Below are 21,853 nucleotides of genomic sequence, written 5' to 3'. Positions count from 1 at the left end.
ATTTTTAAAAGTAAGATGCATATTTGATGTACTTATTATCGTGCTAGAATGAAAGTTATTATTATCTATGTCACATGATTTCGCACTTTATGAGAAGAAAAAGTTGCCCCCTACGGTCTGATCGCGTTGGATAGTTTGGCTCTGCGGAGGTAATTCTCTACAGCAAAGTCATATTCGTCGCCTTAAATTTTGATTAAATGCGTGTATGACTTTTCGACAGTATTTAGTAGTGATTTCCAAACCTATCATCCGATTTTATTTAAACGTTCGTTTCGTTTGTCAGCTTCAATGCTTCTTCAGGGTTGTAGCCAGTCAAGTCCTCGTTGCGCAGATGACCATCTGACGAAATGTGCTGAAATGCAAAAGGGGACAGATGACGCATTGTAAAGAAATTCCGCCGGTTGTTTGAGCTAATCAAACTAAACACACTTTTGGACTTCCCGGTATGCTACTTAATAGTTAAAACGACAAATGAAGGTTATGCCAAAATCAACATTCATATTTTTCTGTTTTATACAGTGGGGACAACAAATTCAATCTTTGCAAGTCAAGCAAGCAGTGTAGAAAATATAATAATTTGCGCACTTCTTTTTTGTTTTCCTGGCGTGGCACACCCCCCGCTGGAATGTGCCGACAAAGGCGAATATTTCAAAAAGCAATTCGTGGATTTGAGGCAATTAACTTGGTAATTATCCTGAGGGAATTATTATCATAAGGGAATCATTTATTTATCTCAAGCGTCTTTTTTATTATTTTTAACTCCTGTTAAACTTGCATCACTATATGTACAGTTCTGTAATTTGTATTTCTATGTGCAACACAAAATTATATTTTAACTGCTCAGTTTACACCTACACATATTTATTTACCTGCACCATATGCGAAGATAGCACAGCTAAGATAGTGTACAACACTGATTATTAAACTTTCATGAGTTATAGAGCGTTTGCTTTATTGAATAAATGCTTCATAAGGTCTTATTTTTGTCCCTTGAAAGGTTACAACGCTTTAGGAATGTGTTCGTTTTATTGAAGAGGATGTTACCACATACCACTGGGACATCTGCCGGTGACATACATTTGATCCGTCGCCACAGGTGCAAAAAAACATCACTAGTCAAGTGCTCCAGCTTCGAGGAACCTTTTAACCCACCTAATCGACATAATGAAAAAACGAGAACATCGGAATTATAAGATCAATACAATACAATCTGAAGGAACCTTCGAAACGCCTTCGAAATATATACAAAATTGCTTTAAAACACCGCATTCGGCTCAGTCTCACTTTATTTCTAAAAAAAAACTAGATGAAATTGTTAATTATACCAACGGTGTTCACGTAAACTAATCATGGTTATGTAATTAATTAGCAGAACAATTTTAAATTAACCTTTTTTTTTAAATATCAAAGCAGTCTGATGCAGAACATACACAGTGCCATGCTGCGGCGTCTTCTGAACGTAATTTAAGCATTTCGTAATAATGATGCCTCGTGTCAATTTTCACTGAGGTGTGACTGATGATCGAGAATAGACAAAGATTATATTTATTACTTTTTATTTTAGCTATGTCAAAGAAGAGTCTAGAAAAAAAGGCGCAGCAAAATGTTTTTTGGCTTCACGAAATAAGTGTTAGTTGTAAGAAAATACTTAATTGTTGGTAAGCGAATATCAAACACACAAAAAAAAAAACTTTATACCATCTCCGTGCATGCTTTGATTCCTAAACGTATGAAGTAAAACGCACACGCGTTGCCTTAGCTCACTCGTCGGAATACTATTTACCTGTTCCGGCGCTGATTGCCAGTCCCAATAAAATGGTAATAATAGTGCTGATTGAGTTACTCCAGTATGATGACAACCTCAAAAGGATGAAGAGATCCTGCGGACTGTTGAACATATTCATAAATTGTTATTCCCCTGAGAGAGTTAAGAAGGGTTGGGTGTCGATTAAAATTTTAACCCCATCCATCGCCACTCGTTAATCAATTAATTAATCGATTAATCGGTTTCGTTCACACCCATGCATGATAGTTTTTTTTAAAGTCTAAATTACATTCGTTACCTTTGATGAATAGGTAATAAAAGGCGCAATGTACAGTTTCAGATTTTAAGTTAACCTTAATGTGTAGTTGAGAACAGTCAAACGACACTGACACTCACAAATTATTACTTCAGCCGCTCAGGCAAAGAGGTTCGTTGGTGTTCTTCGGCAATGCGAACTCCTTTGATTGTTCACAATAGACTGTGCTGCGCCAAACGAAAACTCGCACGGCGTAGAAGTGGTTGGGACACGTATAACCTTCTCCACTTCTTTGGAGTTACAAATTTCGTCCCTACAGTTAAAATATCACCTAACGTTTGCCTTCACACAGGCGTACTCGTCCACGTCTGCATAGTTACAGCGTTAAATTTGTACTGTTTTGTTTGTCAAAATTTAACCTATTAACCGGTCAAAATTTAATCGCTATAAATACAATAATCAATTAATCGGTAGCTTAATCGAGCTAGTGCCCAGCCCTAGTGAAGATGCCGCTTCATCATGTGCAATTATAACACAATTGATCGTTAGCGTAGAAAGTTATCGGCCCATCCCAATTCTCCCATGTTTAGCCCTATAGTGTTTGAAACCCAGATTTTAAAAACAATGACAGCGTTTCTAGGAGCGTTTAATGTGTTCGTGCCTTCCCAGCGCGGCTTTATCGCCGGGCCATGGCACCTATTTCTTACTCGAAGACCTTATAGACAATTTACATGCCACTTTTGATAAGAACAAGTGCCCCTGCACTTTCTTTCTTCAGTCATAAAATACTCCTGAAGAAACTGTTTGACTACGGTTTCAGGGGAACATTTATTTCTATACTTCAAATCATTCTAACGAACCGTACTCAGCAAGTTTCACTCTGTAATAGGCTGAGCGACAAAGTATTTTTGAAGGCTGGTGTACCGCAGGGCCTAGTTTTATCACCGCTGTTATTTAATATCTAGGTGAGTGATCTCGGCAAGACTTATCAGGATGTGATATCTATCAGTACGCTGACGATACTTTCTTAGTGTCAAAGCATTTAAATTTGAGAAGCGCAGTTACATGATTGCAAGCTAACTCGAATCAAGCTATAAACTGGTTAAACCGTTGAGTGGTAGGCTAAAAAGTTGTTTTTAAACGTGTTTAATGAACCGTAGGACGATGAAGAAAAGACCTAGGCTGGGATGACGAAGAAGTAAAAGTCAGTTGTTAATCAGCGGTGTGAACGTCCAGTCCTTTCCTTCGTGTTCTTGTTTTTTCCGTGTTCAGCTGACCTGATTGCCAACAAAATCCTATCAATATTAATGTTCAGAAAACCAAACTTATGTGCTTTGGTAGCTTTCGTGTCACATTCGTCGAAGTGTGCGCCTTACGCCTTAATTGCTTCTTCACCTCTTGAATATGTTAGCACAACCAAGTACTTAGGAATTCTTTTTGACAGTGATTCATCCTGGAATTCGCATTTCTGTCACGTTGCCGGAAAACTGCGAAGCGTATCCTGCATGTTATATTCTACGAAGATGTTGTTTTTTTTTCTTCCATTGTCGGTTCGAAAGATGGTTGTGAAAGCCTTAGCGTACGGATTATTACGTGATGGGATTACTATTTATGCGAATTGTTCCATGCCTTGGTACAAAAAAAAAGACATCATCTTAAAAAGTATTTTAAGAGGCGTGGATTATACATCTTTACATCTGTCAAGTGAACAACTGTTTTCTGCTTTGTGTCTCCCGCGCATTTCTGCCCTTTTGCAAAGGTGGGTTATTTGCAAACACTAATGGCAAAGTTCCTTCAGTACTCCCCGTGTCGTGCAGCGTACTTGGCGGGAAAGTGAACGTTTTGTTATTCCTCGCGTTTACACAAAGTACGAAAAACGTCTGCGCTCTATTTATGTCCCTCGTTTTTACAACAGTCTACCAGAATCATTCCCGAATCTAAATTCAATGCGCCAGTTAAAACGGCAACTAAAACAATATGCTAGAGTTTCTAATATTGCCTTGGTTTGTTTGCAATTGTAATACCTAATGTGCCATCTCCTTCTTTTTGTGTTTCGTTGTATATGTGTCAAAAGTGAATCTGCATTTTGTTTGCAACATGTATCTCTTTTTATCTACATACGACCTGTGTGTACTGTAGTTTGCGGTCTTTTTTTCTTTTTTTTTTTTTTTGCTCCTAGCGCATGAAGGAAAATTATTGTATTAGCACAAGCTTCTGTAGTAGGTACCTTTCTGTGTCAGAGCATCTGCTTGTTGCTTTTATTTTGTCTATCAGTACATGTTTCTGTCGTTTTTGTCCTGATGTGTGTGGGAATTTCTTTTTTTTTTTTGTCATTTATCTTTGGTTTTGCTTTTCCTGCTAACAAATTGTCAAATCAATGTGTCCCATTTTACGTTGATACCGCGTTCAGTCCCACAAGCCGCTTCTGGCTTTGACGGACCCGCTTTATTATTTGTATATCTGGAATGGTGATCTGCTTAGTAAAATGTATTATTATTAATATTATTATTATTATTATTATTACTAATAGTATTTTGTAAACGATATTTCCAACTCAGTTTCTACATGTAAATAGTTCCAACATCCGGATGGCACAGTGTTGCTTTCGGAACATCTTGATTATCCTGTAGCAACTGCTTTACTCCAAAAGGACACTTGTCAAATTCATAATTGTCTTACGATAAATACGTCTAATACGCAGCTCGTCTGCCTTCGTAATCCTCTTAAGATGTTAAATCCCATTCATCCTATATATATGCATACCTCTCTTTGTACATCTTGTAACTGTTGTCCCATATCTTATGTAGATCAAATTAAATATTGAGGAATTTAATTTGAAAGTGATTTGTCGTGGAATTCCCATCTGTCAACACTTTGTAAACGACTGAGAAATGTATCTTGTTTACTGTATGATACCAGATCTTTAATACCTTATTCAACGAAAAAGACAATAGCTCGCGCTTTGGCATACAGTGTTCTGCGTTACGGAATGACTATTTTTGGTCACAGCCCAGGACGATGAAGTCAAAAAATTGACTCAGTCTTAAGAGGAAAATTTAAAAGCATTGTTTATGGTTCCATATCGCAAACTAAAGAAGAGATCGTAACAGTCTTGGGCTTGTCAATGTTCCACTCTTCGTTGGTTCAGACCGTTTATTGAAACACTTCTGGTGTGATAATTTCAAAGTACTCCATGTCATGTCTAGATCGCTGCGGCACACCGAGTGCTATGAAATGCCTTTTGCAGTGACAAAATACGGAAAAAATAATTCGGAATTTTTATGTTCCCTATATATTTAATAGCCTACCGGACGATGTTCACTGTGGACTCGCTAAAAAAAAATGACGCAAGTGCTTCGATGTAATAGTGCAACTCTTTGACTGTGGTGTGTATGTGCATGTGTTTGCGTGACCATCACCGTTTATATTGTGATGTATGTTGAGCTTGGAACTTTACGTGTGTGGGGACGCTTTTCTATCACCAACTGTAGGGTCTTGACCAACAAGCCTTTTGTCTGGCTTTGACACACCCGCCTCACTATCAAGTGACCTGCACGAGTAAATAAACATTACTATTATTATTATTATTATTATTATTATTATTATTATTATTATTATTATTATTATTATTATTATTATTATTATTATTATTATTCTCGCTCGTTCTCGGGGAAAAGAATGCGGTTACAAATTCGTTTGGGTTAAACACTCACGAATTTATGCAAAAAAAGAAGAGGGAGCTCCTCCGATAAGAATTCTGCAACGAGGTGACCTGGATCTGATTAAATAATGGCTTCAGTCAGTTTTTCTGAGTTCACTAATTTCCATGCTTTTAATGCCTCATTCGATGCCTCTTGCTCCAATAGCTTCACCGTTGCACATGTAAACATTCGAAGCATTCGCAAATACTGGAACGAATTGAAGATTATTGTTGATAAAGTTCACGACCGGATAGATGCCTTGGTGCTAACAGAAATCAATACGGGTGTACATCATTTTTCGCTATTCAAATTACCGGGATTTCAAAACTATTTTTATACCCGCCAGAATGCTCGAGGAGGTGGAATAGCTATATATGTGAAAGAGTTTTGGACAGTCGAAGAAGTAGAAATGCAGTTCACGTCGTCAGAAAGCATAGCTCTAAGGGTGTTTAACGCAATCCATTCAATTTATCTGATAACTCTGTATAGACCTCCCTCCTCTAACTGTACTACCTTTTTAGAGGAGTTAAAAGAAAACTTAAAAACACTAACTACTGAAAGTCATTTATGTATGGTGGGTGATGTAAACATTGATACTCTCAAGAATTCCAAGCCGGTCGTCTGCGACTACCTCTCGCTACTTTCGGAGAATGGGATACATTCCACCATTCAAAGTTCCACCAGAGAGGAAGTGCTCAATCAGAAATTGGTTTCATCATGCCTAGACCATGTCAACGTTCGAACATCTGATGCTTCCGTTCAGTCCTCTGTTATTTCACAAAAGCTAGCTGATCACTACTTTGTCACCTGTCGATATACTTTCTTTTCCAAGCACCATAAAGAGATTCAATCAATATGTCAAGTAGAGAAACTTGATATAAACAGGTTTGATCGGCTGATCAAAGCTTTTGACTGGTCGGAATTCATGTCCTCGGTGGACACGATGAGCTTGTACCCAAAATTCATTGAAATTATAAAACGTTTTCAGATGATGTCAAAACTGTAGTTCGTATAAAAAAGCGAAAACCAAAACTTCCCTGGTTGACTTCAGAAATTCTTGATGCTATCGATCATAAAGAGAAACTGTGGAAAAGGAGCCGACGCTCCCCTACGAACGCAGCTCTCAAACTGGAATGCAAAATTTATAGAAACCGTGTAAACGCTCTCCTTCGGTCTGCAAAGCGAATATATTTTGCAAATAAGATCTCGAACGCCCGTTCCAACCCGAGACTCACGTGGTCGGTAGTCAACGAGCTTAGAGGCTCTACAAAAAAAAATGTCTCTCTGACGCTTAGAAAACATTTCGGATTTGATATGAATCTGACTGTCAACGCGCTCAATAGTTTTTTTTGCTTGTTCCACTCTTAGCTCATCTACTGCAGTGATTTCAACACCCGCCATTCCGTCTGTCTCAGAATCGGCGTTTCTTCCTCTTCTTTCTGAATTTGAACTGCGATCATATATTTTCGGATTTAAGCGCTTCAGATCTGCGGGTGTTGACGGTATTACTGTGAACGATTTATGTCGTAACTATGACACCTTAAAGGACGTTCTCCTAGTAATAATTAATAGCATCCTGGAGAGTGGAAATATCCCTGGTGAATTAAAACAAGCTTTAGTAGTTCCCCTGTTTAAAGGGGGTTCACCTGACAAAGTTTCCTCGTACCGACCCATCTCAATACTTTCTTGCATTTCGCAAATCTTGGAAAAACATTTATTACTTGCTATGTCTGGTTTTCTCGAAAAACACAATATAATATATCCCCATCAATACGGATTTGTCGCAGGACGTGGTACTTCTTGTCTCCTTGAGAAATTTTCTGATTTTTTGCACCACTCTTTTGAAAACAACATGTTTACTTGTGCACTTTTCATTGATGTCGCCAAAGCTTTTGACACCGTAAATCACGACGTTCTTTTAAGCAAGTTACAAAGAATCGGCTTCCGGGGGCCATTTTATTCTTTGATTAAGGGCTTCTTATCAAATCGTACCCAGGTTGTTTGTGTTGACAACATTCGTAGTGCTCTGGCATGCTTAACATCTGGTGTTCCACAGGGGTCTATCCTGTCGCCTTTATTGTTCAACATATACGTAAATGACACCTCATCTGTTGTTACCACTTGCTTCATACATCAGGATGCAGACGACACCGTCTTATTCTCTCGGCACCTAGATTACCAGCGGGCAATGGAAATGCTTCAGGTGGACGCTGTTAACCTTATGGACTGGTTCTCTACAAACAAGCTTCGAGTTAATACTGCAAAAACGAAACTGATATGTTTTAGTAATCCATTAAAAAATGTGAATTTGACTTTCCCCATATATCTTCATACATCTAACTGCACATGTACCGATTGTACTCCAATACAATATGTTGACTCTATGAAATACTTAGGTGTTCACTTTGATTGTGATTTAGCGTGGGGTACTCATATGTCTCATTTATGTCAACATCTTCGAACAGTCTGTTGTTTCATGTACAACATTAAAGGGATTTTACCGTTATCCGTTAAAAAAAACATAATACACGCCTTAGCGTACAGCGTACTGAGGTACGGCATCACCGTATTTTTTAATTGCTCCCTCCAATGGCATTCAAGAATCGATCGGATTTTAAAGGGTATTCTCAAAAGCGTTGCCTATCACACGCAATACTCTAGTACTGATAATCTTTTTGAGTCTCTTCAGTTGTCATCCTTTTACTCGCTCTTTGTTCAAACAGTTATCAGGCGGCACTTTTGGGAAAGCGAGTTCAAAATTCCATCCAATCCATGTCGTGAACTCCGATGTTTTGTTCCTTATCAAATTCCTTCGGTACGGACTCGATATGGTGAGAGTCTGCGCAAACATTATGTACCTAGCCTTTTTAATGACTTCTCGCACTCGCTCAGTTCCATCACTTCTAACAAGCAATTGAAAAGGAAGCTGCAAAATGTATTTTCTGACATTACGAGACAGTAACCTGGGCAATGGTTTTTTTAGGTATGTGATTGTGCCTTTGAGCGAATGCTCCTGCTTTCTACATTAGCGACCTGCATCTTCTGCTTATGCTACCCGCCCTACCTTTCGGTGCCCTCCCTGCAGCATCAAGTGTTCAATTATGCTTAAATTTGTCTTTTTTTTTTTACATTTACGATCATACCGAATTCAGTCGCCCAAGATGCCGCATGTGTGCTCGTCTGCGTTTGCTTTGTTTCCTTTTTCTCTTCCACCTCATTCTACGACTTATCGTGCCACGTGACCTCGCACTGCTCTCCAAGGCCCTCCGTGGTTCTACCAACTGAGTGATTGTTGGCGTGTGCTCGTCGTTGTCGTGCCTGTGCGACTCGAAGGATCTACAATGTTGATCCAACTGAGTGTGTGTTGTGTTCTCGTCCTCGTCGTGCCTGTGTGACTCCTGGGCCCTGTGAGGCTTAACATATTGTCTGTGTGTTGGTTGTGTGTTCGTCGTCGCCGTGCCTGTGATACTTTTGTCAATTAAACTGCTGGGTCTGATCCTACAAGCCCCTGATGGCTTTGATCGGGCCCGAAACTGAACTTGGTACTGGGCAATTTGAGAATAAAGATTTATTATTATTATTATTATTATTATTATTATTATTATTATTATTATTATTAACACTACCTACCCTAATTCGTAGGAGAGAACTTGCCGATATCTTATTTTTATACAAACTTGTCCACGCCGTCACTGATTGCACGGTATTGACGTCAAGAGTACTCTTAAAAATTCCTCTAAAAACAACAAGGCAAAATGCGTCCTTCTGCAACAGGCGTCTACTCAACCTCCACGATCCTGTGTCCAGACTTGGGCATACTTATAATTCTTCTTTTTCTGAAACACTTGACATATTTAACAATAACACGCTGCAGTTTGTAAAAACGTTAAAGGCCATCACTTAAATTTGAACTGTATGCACTAACTTGCGGCGTTCACGCCGAAATTCCCCACTTTGAATGCATTTTTTTTTCTTTCTTTCTAGCAATTGGTGGTGGCGGTAGTACCATTAAGCTTATCGTGTGTTGTGACTTTGTGTTTACTTTTTATAATTTTTAAGTGTATTTTTCTAGGGCTTGTCCGTTGTGTGTGTTGTCCGTACTATTGCTTTATGCCCTGTTCTGCCTTACATGTTAACACAGTGCACCTGTACCAAGACCGCAAGGTTGTTCCTGGGCACGAATAAAAACATTGATTGATTGATTGATTGATTGATTGATTGATTGATTGATTATTATTTCTTTTAGATTTTGACTTATAGGTGCGTTGGTATGGTTCCAATAACAAATTGAAGAACCAAACAAGTTCCAATGACAAATTCAAGAACAGATAGTAAATTCGAACTGTAAAAAGTTTTGTGGAATGAGTTGCCGTGATTGGCTCTCCGAGTGCTGTGCGTGAAAGTATACGCACAGACTTTTTTTAGAGAGTATACTGCCTATATTTTGATAACTAGCATGGCCAAATAAAGATGTTAAACACAGAGCACACCAAACACAAACTTATTCAAGACTGGAACTTGAAAACACGCCTAAAACTATTAGCGAAGAATGCTGTTGCTCCAACGAGGTAGAGGGGCTTAGAGCGATGTACTGGCAGCTGAAAGTGACCCCCACCTGGCCGCCGCCATGTTACACGTTTCTGACAACTAGACATTTAACCTCCTAGTTTTACGTCTAGATTTTAACAAAGAACCGCGCACAGAAAAATGCTTATAGACCTTTAATAAGAGTACCAACGAGATAAGTCATGCTTCGTTTAAGTCTAAAATGTGATTTTACGACAAACACTCGGGCAGGTTCGTCATGGCCCCGCTAGATGCCGTAAGTCGCGGTGTTGTATTTTGGATATTTATCGGAGTTACGCTCTAGAAAAGGGTGTGCATCTACTTTCACGCACATCACTCGGAGAACCAATCAGCGCAACTTACGGAGGCAGCTCAGCGAATGACGATGCCGAAACATCTGTTTAGACAAAAAACGCAGACTGAGTTGTGACATTAAGCAATGCAAGCGTTAGTTTTGCATTTCTTAATGTAACAACTCAGACTGCGTTTTTTTGTCTAAACCTATGTTTGGGCATCGTCATTCGCTGAGCTGCCCCCGTAAGTTAAGCTGATTGGCTCTCCGAGTGTTGTGTGGGAAAGTGGTCGCATGGGCTTTTTTTTTAGTGTACTATAGCCCCAGAGATCTGTGTCTATATCGGCCCAACTTACGGGGGCAGCTCAGCGAATGACAATGCCGAAACATATGTTTAGAACGAAAAACGCAGTCTGAGTTGTGACATTAAGCAATGCAAGCGTGACGTTTTGCATTGCTTAATGCCACAACTCAAACTGCGTTTTTTGGTCTAAACATATCTTTCGGCATCGTCATTTGCTGAGCTGCCTCCGTAAGTTGCGCTGATTGGCTCTCCGAGTGTTGTGCTGGAAAGTAGACGCACGGACTTTTTTTAGAGTGTAGTATTGAAAAATGGTTGATCACGTTTTTTACGATGATCGCGATACAAATCTCGGCTCAGTTTTGCGTAAAAGCCTCAGGACTTGATACGGTCACGCGTCTAGTGGTCGAAAGTGTACAACATGGCGGCAGCCAAGGAGGGGGGAGGGGAAGTCAGTTTTGCATGGTGAACGGGATACCAGTTTATCCCTTTAAGCCCCTCTACCTCGTTCTGTTGCTGATAGGCTTAAAGGGCGTTGTTTCTCAAGCTGGTTAGCAGGAGCTGTTTTATTTGGACATTTATTTAACCTGTATGACTACCTTTACAATAATTTTAACACTAGAGATATTTGAATATAATATTTAGGTTAATCTGTTCTGCCTCAGTTATTACAGCAAAACATTTCTTGACACCACGCAACGTCTATCCCCCAGATGTATACGCATGTGTTTATCGCGAGTCTTACACATTTGGCGTTGGAACGAAAGTTGCATTGCTAGTTTTCGTTAGGAATGTAGTCTGGTTTCCTGGGCAGTTGTCTAGTGTAACCGGAATCCGTTGAGGCCGTACGTCCAGGAGAAATTTATTGTGCATGAGCCAGAATTGGAAGGCGATCGCCAGCACTGTTGCGGCCCCGGCACCCTAGAATTTGAATTTGTACTTAATTAGAAATAAGGCGAGTATTTTAAATTACGACGTCCTCCAGTTTCTAAATTCCAGAAATGCCATGATTGATCAAATTTCCCATTGACTTTAAGAATATACGCAGGACAATTTAATGAACGCTTAATTAGTAAAAAAACAAAGAAAATGCATCAGTGACGATTACAAAAAACAACACAAAAAGCAGAAATTCGTGTACATGAATGAGTAGTGGCACTGTTTTAAATTTAAATTCTTGCGGTAATAAAGCTTGTAAAGCTCGTGGGCGAATCGTTACCCATATTAACGGGCTCGTTAAACTTGGCAAGTCCTTCAAATATATATAATAGCTTGTCTGGTTTTCACATAAGATTAAGAGTCCTTTCATTGAACTACCAATTGTAACGCTTGGGTTTCCAGATTCAATCGATCGTTTATTCTTGTCTTTTTACTTTCACGAAAAAGTTTAGATGTCAAAGATAAATGGCGTGATCGATATGCGTTTTACCACTAACTTCAGGTAAGGCCAGCTAGCTAAGCTTATGCCTGTAACGACTTACCTTACTATTGACGCATGGAAAAATGAGCGCCATCAGAAAGAGACCGACAAAAGGCCCAGTAACGGCGTTGTTCACCATCATATATATCTGAGAATGCATAATGGGTTTATAAGAAACGATACGAGAGCTAACTATTGGGGCAATTATTTAACTATAGCCTCTAGAATTTTCAAAAAGAAAGCAAGCTGTTCTTGAAGATCACGCTGTTGAATAGAGAAGAGTAGCATGGAGCACAAGGATACTGATTATCCAGGCATGTACTTGGGGGATCGGTGGCCGAGTGATCTATCGCACACCAGCTCGGAGCACGTGGAGCGAAAGCTCGCGCTGCAGAACCCGAGAGCCTGGGCTCAATCCCCACCTCTGCCCGTTTCAATCTGGATGAGCATCGTACCGGCGTGCGGTCGTGTATCGATACTGCGTGATGCACGTTAAAGACCCCAGGCTAGCGGTTGTACTGCACTGGCTAAATTTCTCATCTACAGCTGGGACGCTCGTCGCCCGTTGAGGCAGACCAAGTTCTAGGCTGTATAAACACACACACAACCAAATTGTTTTTAGGCACGCACTTGTGAAGGATAAATTAAAAAGAATATCTTTATTGTCCCAGCTGTAGACATTGCAAAACTATCAGTGCATAACATATTTTAAGTGCAGATAAAATTATTGATCAGTAATTGTAAAAAGAGGCTCGCTTTTAGAGAAATGCCGGAAGGCGAAACGTCTCAGCTCTATGAACTTGACAATTTTCCAGTCGCGTTTTTGTATGAACATTGGTCTTGTATGTTAAGACTTCAGAACTGTTTCTTTTAGCGGTGATTCCATGTGGTATATAAAAAGGACCCTCTTATTTTTTTTATTGCCGTCAACGTAAATGGACTTACAAAGTCTCACGAAGCATTTATATAAAAAAGGGTGCAGATGTTCATAAAATATGTCGTCACCTTATAAAATTATATGAGTCTTCCACAACACTATAAACCCAAGTGTCTCTATGCGGTTGGGCGCCTTTAAATCTTACTCGATGTTAGTATCAGCGCTGCATTGCTTATATAATGTGGACGAGGTGGTTTAGTGTGAAATTGACAATCACGAGAATGTCAGCATCATATATTAATAGTTCTGTTTTTAGAGGCGGCAGCTGAGAAAAGGTGTGTAGCGCCACGAATGCGCATTCTCGGTGAAACAATGACGCAGTATGCAAGATTAATCGCCGTTTTCTTTATATTCATAAAAAAATAACTGGTGAGTGTTCTCAAAAGTATCTCATTAAAATTTTTTTATTGTTATAGCAAATATTTATTGTGTTAAAGGTAGCTGCATATTTAAAATTACAAGTGGTAAATTTGGTAATCGTTAACTAATGACCTTAAACACAATATTTTAATGCGAAGTAGTAAGACACAGTCGATTTAAGTTCATCCAGTGAGATATCATTTTTTTTTTTTTTATGAATCAAAACGTCGCTTTTCACTTTGAATGAGTTCGCCTACATTCACTTGCAATGTCAACAATGGGAAATCTGAACGACATCGTAGCGTTCTCAAAATTCGAAAAGCCCGAGGTTTAGTAACGCATTTCTTTTTCAAGCTATATTTTTATTTCCTCTTTTCAAGTACCTAATATTCTATTTCGTTATCGAGACGCGTATATCTCAAGTGCATCAATTGTGTATTCATTTTCTACTTTAAAAAAAAAAAAACACACACAAATTGGCTCTACATATATGGTAGTAGTCTGCGACTAACAGAAAATATTCCTCGATCAATTCTTAAAGTCTTCAAATTCCATAGTACAGAAACTGTTTAACTGAAAAAAAAATTGAATGAAAATGCTTTTTCTTTGTAAATAGAGGATTTAATATTTTATCGTTCTGTGTACATTTCTAGTTCCAGTAAAAATGTAACTTACCCTGGTGGCAGAGCCCATGTAAGGTATAGCAGCACTGTAAAGTGTCATGACAGTGCCGGCTGCAAAAGCTATTTGTACAAAGAAAATAACAGGAGCTAGTCATTGTCAAAGGAGTGACACCCAGATTGATTTGTGCAAGAAAGCTTCATACCGAGGCATCTCGTCACCCTCGTGGATTGAAGTTCAGTAAGCGTAATATACTGCGACACAACGTCAGTATACAGCACAGCGGCTTGGGAATTGATGATGGACGATATTGTGCTGTAATTTAAATACTTCAGTTGGCTAATGCGGTAATCATAAATTGCATCGGTACACTCACACAAACTACGCAAAGAATGAATGCAGGATTCTAACTTTGGAAGTTTATATGTCTAATCAAATAGCCTTTTTGCTCTCCAACTAAAGACGGATGAAAATGTTCAATCATCTTGGGAGTCTTTTTCACTTCCGGCACTCCGGCAGGGGCTCTAACCCGTAGACTACAGTTTTGAAAAGAAAAGAAAAAGAAAATAATTATCATACAATTTGTTGAATAAGCATATCATACTTTTAAAATTACATAAACTTATGCAAATCTTTTGTAGTAGTCAGCCTCAATGGCTGAAAAACTTCCGGTCAGGGGTGAGGATGAAACTTTCCTTGCGCGTGTGCATTGTTTGTTTGGGTAATGTTTGCTTTGCTCAAAGCACGACTTAGTTGCTTGTAACTCGTGTAACGTTACAATAGACCCTTTTCAAAAGTGCACTTCATCTGCTGTTGCGCCAATCAGCCAAGTATGCTTTTGTTTGGGCACGGTCTGTGAGCATGTATTGGTTACGAGGGCTGCGCCGGCATTCGGTGACGCATCAGATTCAATCACACGCTTCCTGCCTAAGAAATTGCGAAAGCCAATGTTGCTTGATGAGGTATTGAAAAGAGTATATTACCACCATAAGAGCGTGACATGGGAAAAAACGATGAGGTAGTATAGCATTGTACTTTCTATTCTCAAGTAACTCGACGGTATCCACCTCCTAGGGCGATTCAAGGTATTTCTAAGAGATACGCATGGAAAGGGGCAGTTAAAAAATTATATTTTGATTGAGACAAACCTAGGCACGTGAAATTATGAAAACACAATTCACATTCAAGCACAGAAAGATGCACGTTAATTGTAGAAATGACAGGTAAATATGCCTGATATCGATAAATAAAATATCGATGGCTTACTGCGTGTTGCGTGCGCTGGCAAGGCAATGTATGAGTTCCCTGACCTCACACCGCAGTTTTTAAAGGCAATGTTTGTGCTTAGTTTCAATTACTAAAAATTACACGTCTTGTACAATTTCGCAAGATGGCTACGATAACTAGTGATGTCCAAGCAACAACAAAGGTTTTCGATTGCCTCATACTGCATGGAGTCAATTTTGAGGAACGTCTCTCTTAGAGAGGATGGCTAGACATACGTATGTGCGTCTTATGTTCTGCTGGACCCAGCATCGTGTCGACTGTTCTGGTTTTTTCTAGCATATGTTATTGGAACAAATGGCTCTGAAGACATAGAAGACCGTGGGTCGTCCATACTTCACAATATTTTGCGCGTTCAGCGTAATTTCAAGGTACTGATTACAAGATGTGCCGATTTTTAGCTTTATATTTTACATCGGTGAATGCATAACTCTATACATCTTGATTGGCATACCTGGTGATGCGTCGTGTTTCACCGGGACGTGTTCGAAAATATTTCATTCAAACTATGTACACTTCGTAGCTCCGGAAGAGACGATGACACAAAGCGGCAAAGACGTGACTTTCAGAAACGGGAACCTCGCGCCTGTCGAAATGTGCAGCGAAAACTTCCACGCCCTGGCGGCGAAAATGTGAATTCGAGTAATGCACACCGTTGGAATCGCGAAGAGATTTTCGTAACATACCTTGCACAAAAGGTTTGCTATGCGTCTACATCGTGTTTACAAAAACATTGGAATCATGTGCTATCTTTAACTATGATGTACAGTGGTTTCTTATGAGGTGCTTGTGTTCGAAGCGCAGCTGTTGCCAGGCTTAGTCTAACCTATTATCAGTTTGAGTGCGACGTGTCTGAACTGCACTTGATATACGGTGATGTGGTTTACCCGTGCCCTATCCTATACCGCGTTCAATTGCTATGTAATAGCTAGCTTTTATAATAATGCTACGTAAGGTATTTAAGAGTTGTATGAGAAACGAGAAAAAAAAGAAAGCTACAACAACAGGACATTGTTCTTTATAAGCGTTTCCGAGAGCAACCTGGATATATTATACACCTGCCAAAATTAGTCTGTCGTTTTAATAGTTCATTGGTGTTATGTAATAAATTCAACTCGCGTTTGACCTATTTTAAGTCTTGCAGACGCTAGTCAGTGTTGCTTGGTAAGGCGGATATCCCGAGAGTCGGGAGATAATTCCTATTACAGTCAGTTTAAAAAGTAGGCGCGACTTATTGTGCTCACGGTCTTTGCTTCGCCATTCATTGCTATGGAATTCTTAGTTGCTAATGCTGCAATCTAACTAGAGCGGTAACAAGGTTTCTCGGGACACTTTCACGCCCTGCATTTCTTAAGCTGACAGTCACTAGATGCTTTGTACTAAAAAATAAAATAGCGCTTGATAATTGACACGAAAATAAAGCCACTTGAAGCCCCACCAAAGTGAATATGTCATAGGATGCAGTGTAAATCATAGAGTTATTATAATGTACGCTGGAGGTTCAAGTGGCGCTAGTGTGTTGACGCAAATTGAAGCAGACAGCAACCAGTCGAAAATTGACTTCCGGTAACGCATTTTTATGGGAAAAAGTGAGCGCATTTTCTCCTTGCGCTCGATCATAAGAGCAAATATCCCGAATAATTCGTACGTACGAAGCAGCTTGGAACATTTCTCAGTCAGGCCGACGAAATAATTGGTCAGTTACGGCGTTTTTCTTTCAAATTCATCGCATTAAAAACGGTGCTAGAACGGAAAAATACGTGTATTTATGTGCACTGTCGGACACACTTCGCGCGAACACGACGCCGGCGCTTTTTCAGCATGAGGGATATACGTGCCAAACGACCAAAAAACATCTGGAAATTAAGGGAGACGGCAAGAACTACGCAGTACCACTGGATCATACATGCACACCCGTGCATGTGCGATCAAAATTAATCGAAGGCCACGTAATCTATTCCGACTTTAAATAAGTAAGTACCACTTTATTCTTTCTGCTCTGAGCGAAGATGTTCGTTCTACGTTCAAAATATCACCCGCACCCACGAAATCTTTGAGAACAAGTGCCCGATAAAAGCTGCCCGGCAGAGAAAACAATGCGAAGAGACACCTTTTATAGCCCACAGACTTTATTCTCAACGTTTTGAATGTTTTCATCCGCTCATGCACGACGCTATCATTTTCAGATAGTGACAGGACTGGCATATTATCAATATATAAGCGTCTCCGTAATGCTGGCGAGCCTTGAACACACTCTATATTCCTTTCGATTGTAATTTTGCTTTGAATCGTTGCTTGTTTTTACACACCTGCTGCGGAACACACGTTCGGGACTGAAATGTAGCGACGTTAAACATCGTTCACTGGTTAAGAAAAATGCGCTAACTAAAGCGATTACACTTTTAGAGCGTTAATCAAGGTACATACTATTCGGTACGACCCAAATAACCAAAGTGTCTTGTGTTATTTTCTGTCAAACAGACAAAATGCACGCGCGTTTTCCCATAGGAATGCACGGGAGCACCGCAAAAGTAGACTGCATGGTTGCTGTCTGCTTCAATTTGCGTCACGAAAGTCGCATAGACACTAGCGCCAGTTGAACCTCTAGCGTACATTATAATACCTCTATGGTGTAATTTTCAAAGTCAAAAAACATTTTGTGTGGTACCAATGCACATAAAATCTCTCAATTTAGACATTTTTTATAATTGCATTCCATTCCGTGTTTTATTATAACCGTGTTTTAGTACGACGTCGCTTTATAGAAACAATAGACGAAATGCAAACTATAGAGCGCCATCTAGTAGTAGGGTGCTGAGAACTACGTCCGCCATCTTGGTAGCGGCAAGAAAACAAAACCAGTGACCTAAGGGGTAGAGAAGAGAACCCATGTAAACAAGCGACCGCGATTCGTACGAGGAATGCGATGGCAACGCGTTGCTGCGTTCTGTGTTTCTCCCCGTTCCCCCCTTTCTTTTTTTTTTTTTTTTTTTTTTTGAGTTCACATTTTCTTTTTTTTGTTTGTTAATTTACGCGCACGTTTTGACAAAAAGAAATGGCGACAACGTGAAAAAATATGCAGACGTTATCGCACGGTGCGAACCCATTTACAAGTGTTGAACTGGGCCCTAATATTTTCACGAAGTTTTACCGAATTCGTTTCTCAATATATTTTTTCCTCTGGTACATGCTGTGGTTTCTGTTTCTGTTTTTTGCAGCGAAGCTGTATTTTCGAGTCGTTGGCGTTGTAAGCAAAAACCTCCCGGCGAACAATTGAAGGCAAAACATCATATCTCCTTTGAAATCAGGCATACAGCATACAGCTCAGTATCTTTTTCAATAAAGAAAACCACAAAATAAGCATCAAAGCCACATATGGATGATAAGGCGCGTGTGAACAATAGGAACACCCTCCCACGCGTTCCGGTAAATATTAGTTATGCAGCTGCTTCGAAAGCGGTTGACGTCATTCGAAGCCCCCGTTTGAAGTGCACACCGCATGATGGATGATAACGGCACCTGCGAACGATGCGAAGCACGTTCCATCTCACCGCGTGTGTTTCCCGGTAAAGCCCTAGTGAAAAAGCCATTTGTATGAGAAATTTTTTGTGTCCAATAAACACATATGAATCGTACAAGATATATAAGAACATATAAGAACTATATAAGAACGATATAAGATAAATAAGAACCATACAAGAAACTTCTCGTAAGTTTCTTATATGCTTTCCTGATGTACTTCTATATCTTGTATGATTCATATGTGTTTATTGGACACAAAAATTTCTCATAAAAATGAGATTTTTCGATAGGGAGATTACAGTTGCGTAAGCTACTCCGAGTGGAAAAGTACGTAACAGCATAGAAATCACGTAGTGACGTCACCACGCTTTTCAAGTGACGTCGCATGAGTAATCGTTGTGGGTGTCGTTTACAGCTTCGATACCCAACCTCCTTCACAGCGTGGACTAGAGCCACAGTTTATTCTTGATGAGCAATGTGCTCAATCTATGCGAACGTGACGAAGGCTGTGAAGCAAGGCAAAAAGATTACAGTTTTCATAATCCACGCCACCAACCATCATCGGAGATGCGTATGGTTAACAGTGAACAACAAAAGCTGAAAACACCTCAAGGTGCTTCATTTGCATGCCATATATATGAAAAGAAAGTATTACTAGGACGGTCAGAAAAGAATCTCATTGCTTAACAGTGATTTCTATACACTTGATCTGGCGTCAGTAAGTGAGGTTTGTAAAACACCTCTAAAGCTAAACGGGAGAGTTTGTTGATAAAATATTCTTGAAGATTTAAAGTGCGACTACGTAGAATAAAAAAAAAAAACACAACAGACTCGGACGACGTGCCTGTTTGCTCTTAAATCTCATAGAGACGGGATTTCGCTGCCTTTTCCGTCGAACGCGTGCACGTTCGATTACATCACTTGCTTAGGTTTATTGCAGTGGCTAAAACTTCGATGTCGGTGGCGGCAAAAAGCTACGCCGCAGACGTCATGTGAAACAACACCGGCGATGTCAAGTTTATTTTACGGCCCTCTTCTCATTTTTTTTTTTGTATTTTTTCTTTACGCAGCCGAGGTCAAGATTTTTTTTGCGTGTGTGCAAGGGTATTTGGGGGGAGTTTTGAGAAAGGGAATTCTGTCATTCTGCCAGGGTTGAACAAATCTTTATTGGCCGGCGCGACATCCATCAACTGTGCTTGAGGCCGATGATATTTGAAACCAATCTGAGCTTTTTGCAACGCATGAAAAGTATTGCCCAATGCATAGTTTCCTTTACACGAACTCCGAGCTCTCCACCATTTAAAAATTTCGCCAGTAACAGCTAAAAAAAAGCAAACAAACCCTTGAGTCGCATGCATTGGAGTGGAGCAGTCTACCGCTAAACAGTAAGACTTTATGTGTCTTCGCGTCCAAAATAAGAATTGAAGGTGTCCCCAGAGATGAAACGCATAACGGAAGTAAGAAAATAATAATGTTGCTGAATCACAATCAGTGGCAGAGCTAGAGTTAACTTTAGCAGAGTGTCTCTACCCGTGAAATGCTGAGAAACCAAAACTCAAGAAACTTGATACTACTAAGATGGCCGCACACACAGTGCTCCAGAACACCAAGCAGTTTCGTATATCGTCTAATGCTCCGATGTTGTACTTGATACCTGGTGGCCGCCGAGACAACTCCAGCGAGAAAGAGACCCGAAAATCCCGGAAATTCAACGAAATGCGTCTTCACATAGAAGGGCAGTATCTGCAAAGTCAGTTTAAGGAACAAACCATATAGTTTTCGATAACACGACCTTAAATTATTATCACACTGTTCGCGCTGTTATTATGGTCACTGACAGCTCAAGAAACGCTGGGCGTGTTATGCATCTTATTACCTTTCCGCAGCCAATGAGATCGCGGCATTCGCCGATAGGGACGCCGAAGAACCAATCACGAATCAGAAAGCGTGAACATAATTGCCCACGCTCTGCGCTTTCCAAGCATTCAGTGACTATAGCTAAAATTCCAAGTTACGTTGGATTATAAGAATTTTATGCCTGATACATAGTTTTCATGCTATGTGAAGGATGTAAAGTTAAGCTTACTTTTGACGTGTACCTATGACTGAAAAATATTTTATTTTTGTTTTCATAAAAGAAGTTCAAAACTGTCCTATCAATGCAGCTCTGTCCATTGCAATGTCAGCCGGACCACAGAATCCAAGTGCTCGCATTCCCCAGTAGTTTCGTGTAAATAGTAAGAGGGGGGTAACACAAAAGTCGACTCTCGTATGCAAAGTGTCCGATTGATTAAATACATAAATCGTCGCCCACCTGGTCAAGTTGCTCGATGGAACCCGATAACAAAGGGTCGCAGTCCCTGAACCAGTAGATGAGCAACATTCCCATGCCAATTAGGCTCAAGCAGAATAATGATAGGAGTGACATTCCAACTCCTGCAGTCCTGCAACTCAAACAATGAAATATTAGTCTTGTGTTCCGATCAAAGCTTTATTGAACATCAAAGCCTGAATTTCACGATGCTTTATTAAATATCTGAAGAAAATGTTACAGTATATTACTTTTATTCTTCCTGATATGTCACTCTTCAAATGTTCCATGATTTGCATCAACTCCTGTTATATTGTTTCGCGCGTTCATTGAGAAGGGTGGGAGTATGACAGAAGCAAGCCAACTGGAATAACAAAGATGGAAGTTTGGAATGGGGTGCCTAATACTATAGTAAAATGTCACTCCTTTCCTTCAGATGTCTACAGCAGAGTAAGGAACAGAAAGCTATCGGAACAAGTCCATCAGTCTAATGGTGTTTCTATGGCACCCTTGTGTT

The 21,853-nt window shown here is 39.8% G+C and overlaps 1 protein-coding gene across 1 annotated transcript in view; it reads right to left on the bottom strand.

Moving 5' to 3' along the window:
• Nucleotides 1-259: 259 nt before the first annotated feature.
• LOC8053199 (sodium-coupled monocarboxylate transporter 1) overlaps nt 260-21,853 on the bottom strand; it is a 52,649-nt gene continuing 31,055 nt past the window's right edge. The window contains exons 4-12 of the mRNA XM_042291235.1: nt 21,340-21,469; nt 20,680-20,768; nt 14,425-14,534; nt 14,274-14,341; nt 12,363-12,449; nt 11,627-11,802; nt 1,784-1,887; nt 1,052-1,152; nt 260-352 (exon numbers count right to left, since the gene is read on the bottom strand). Coding sequence (XP_042147169.1) covers nt 260-352; nt 1,052-1,152; nt 1,784-1,887; nt 11,627-11,802; nt 12,363-12,449; nt 14,274-14,341; nt 14,425-14,534; nt 20,680-20,768; nt 21,340-21,469 — 958 coding nt within the window. The remainder of the gene's footprint in view (nt 353-1,051; nt 1,153-1,783; nt 1,888-11,626; nt 11,803-12,362; nt 12,450-14,273; nt 14,342-14,424; nt 14,535-20,679; nt 20,769-21,339; nt 21,470-21,853) is intronic.

The sequence above is a fragment of the Ixodes scapularis genome, unplaced genomic scaffold (genome assembly GCF_016920785.2).
Source record: "Ixodes scapularis isolate PalLabHiFi unplaced genomic scaffold, ASM1692078v2 PGA_scaffold2__306_contigs__length_199485367, whole genome shotgun sequence".
NCBI classification, from domain to species: Eukaryota; Metazoa; Arthropoda; class Arachnida; order Ixodida; family Ixodidae; genus Ixodes; species Ixodes scapularis.
This window is presented reverse-complemented; position numbering and strand designations above follow the sequence as displayed.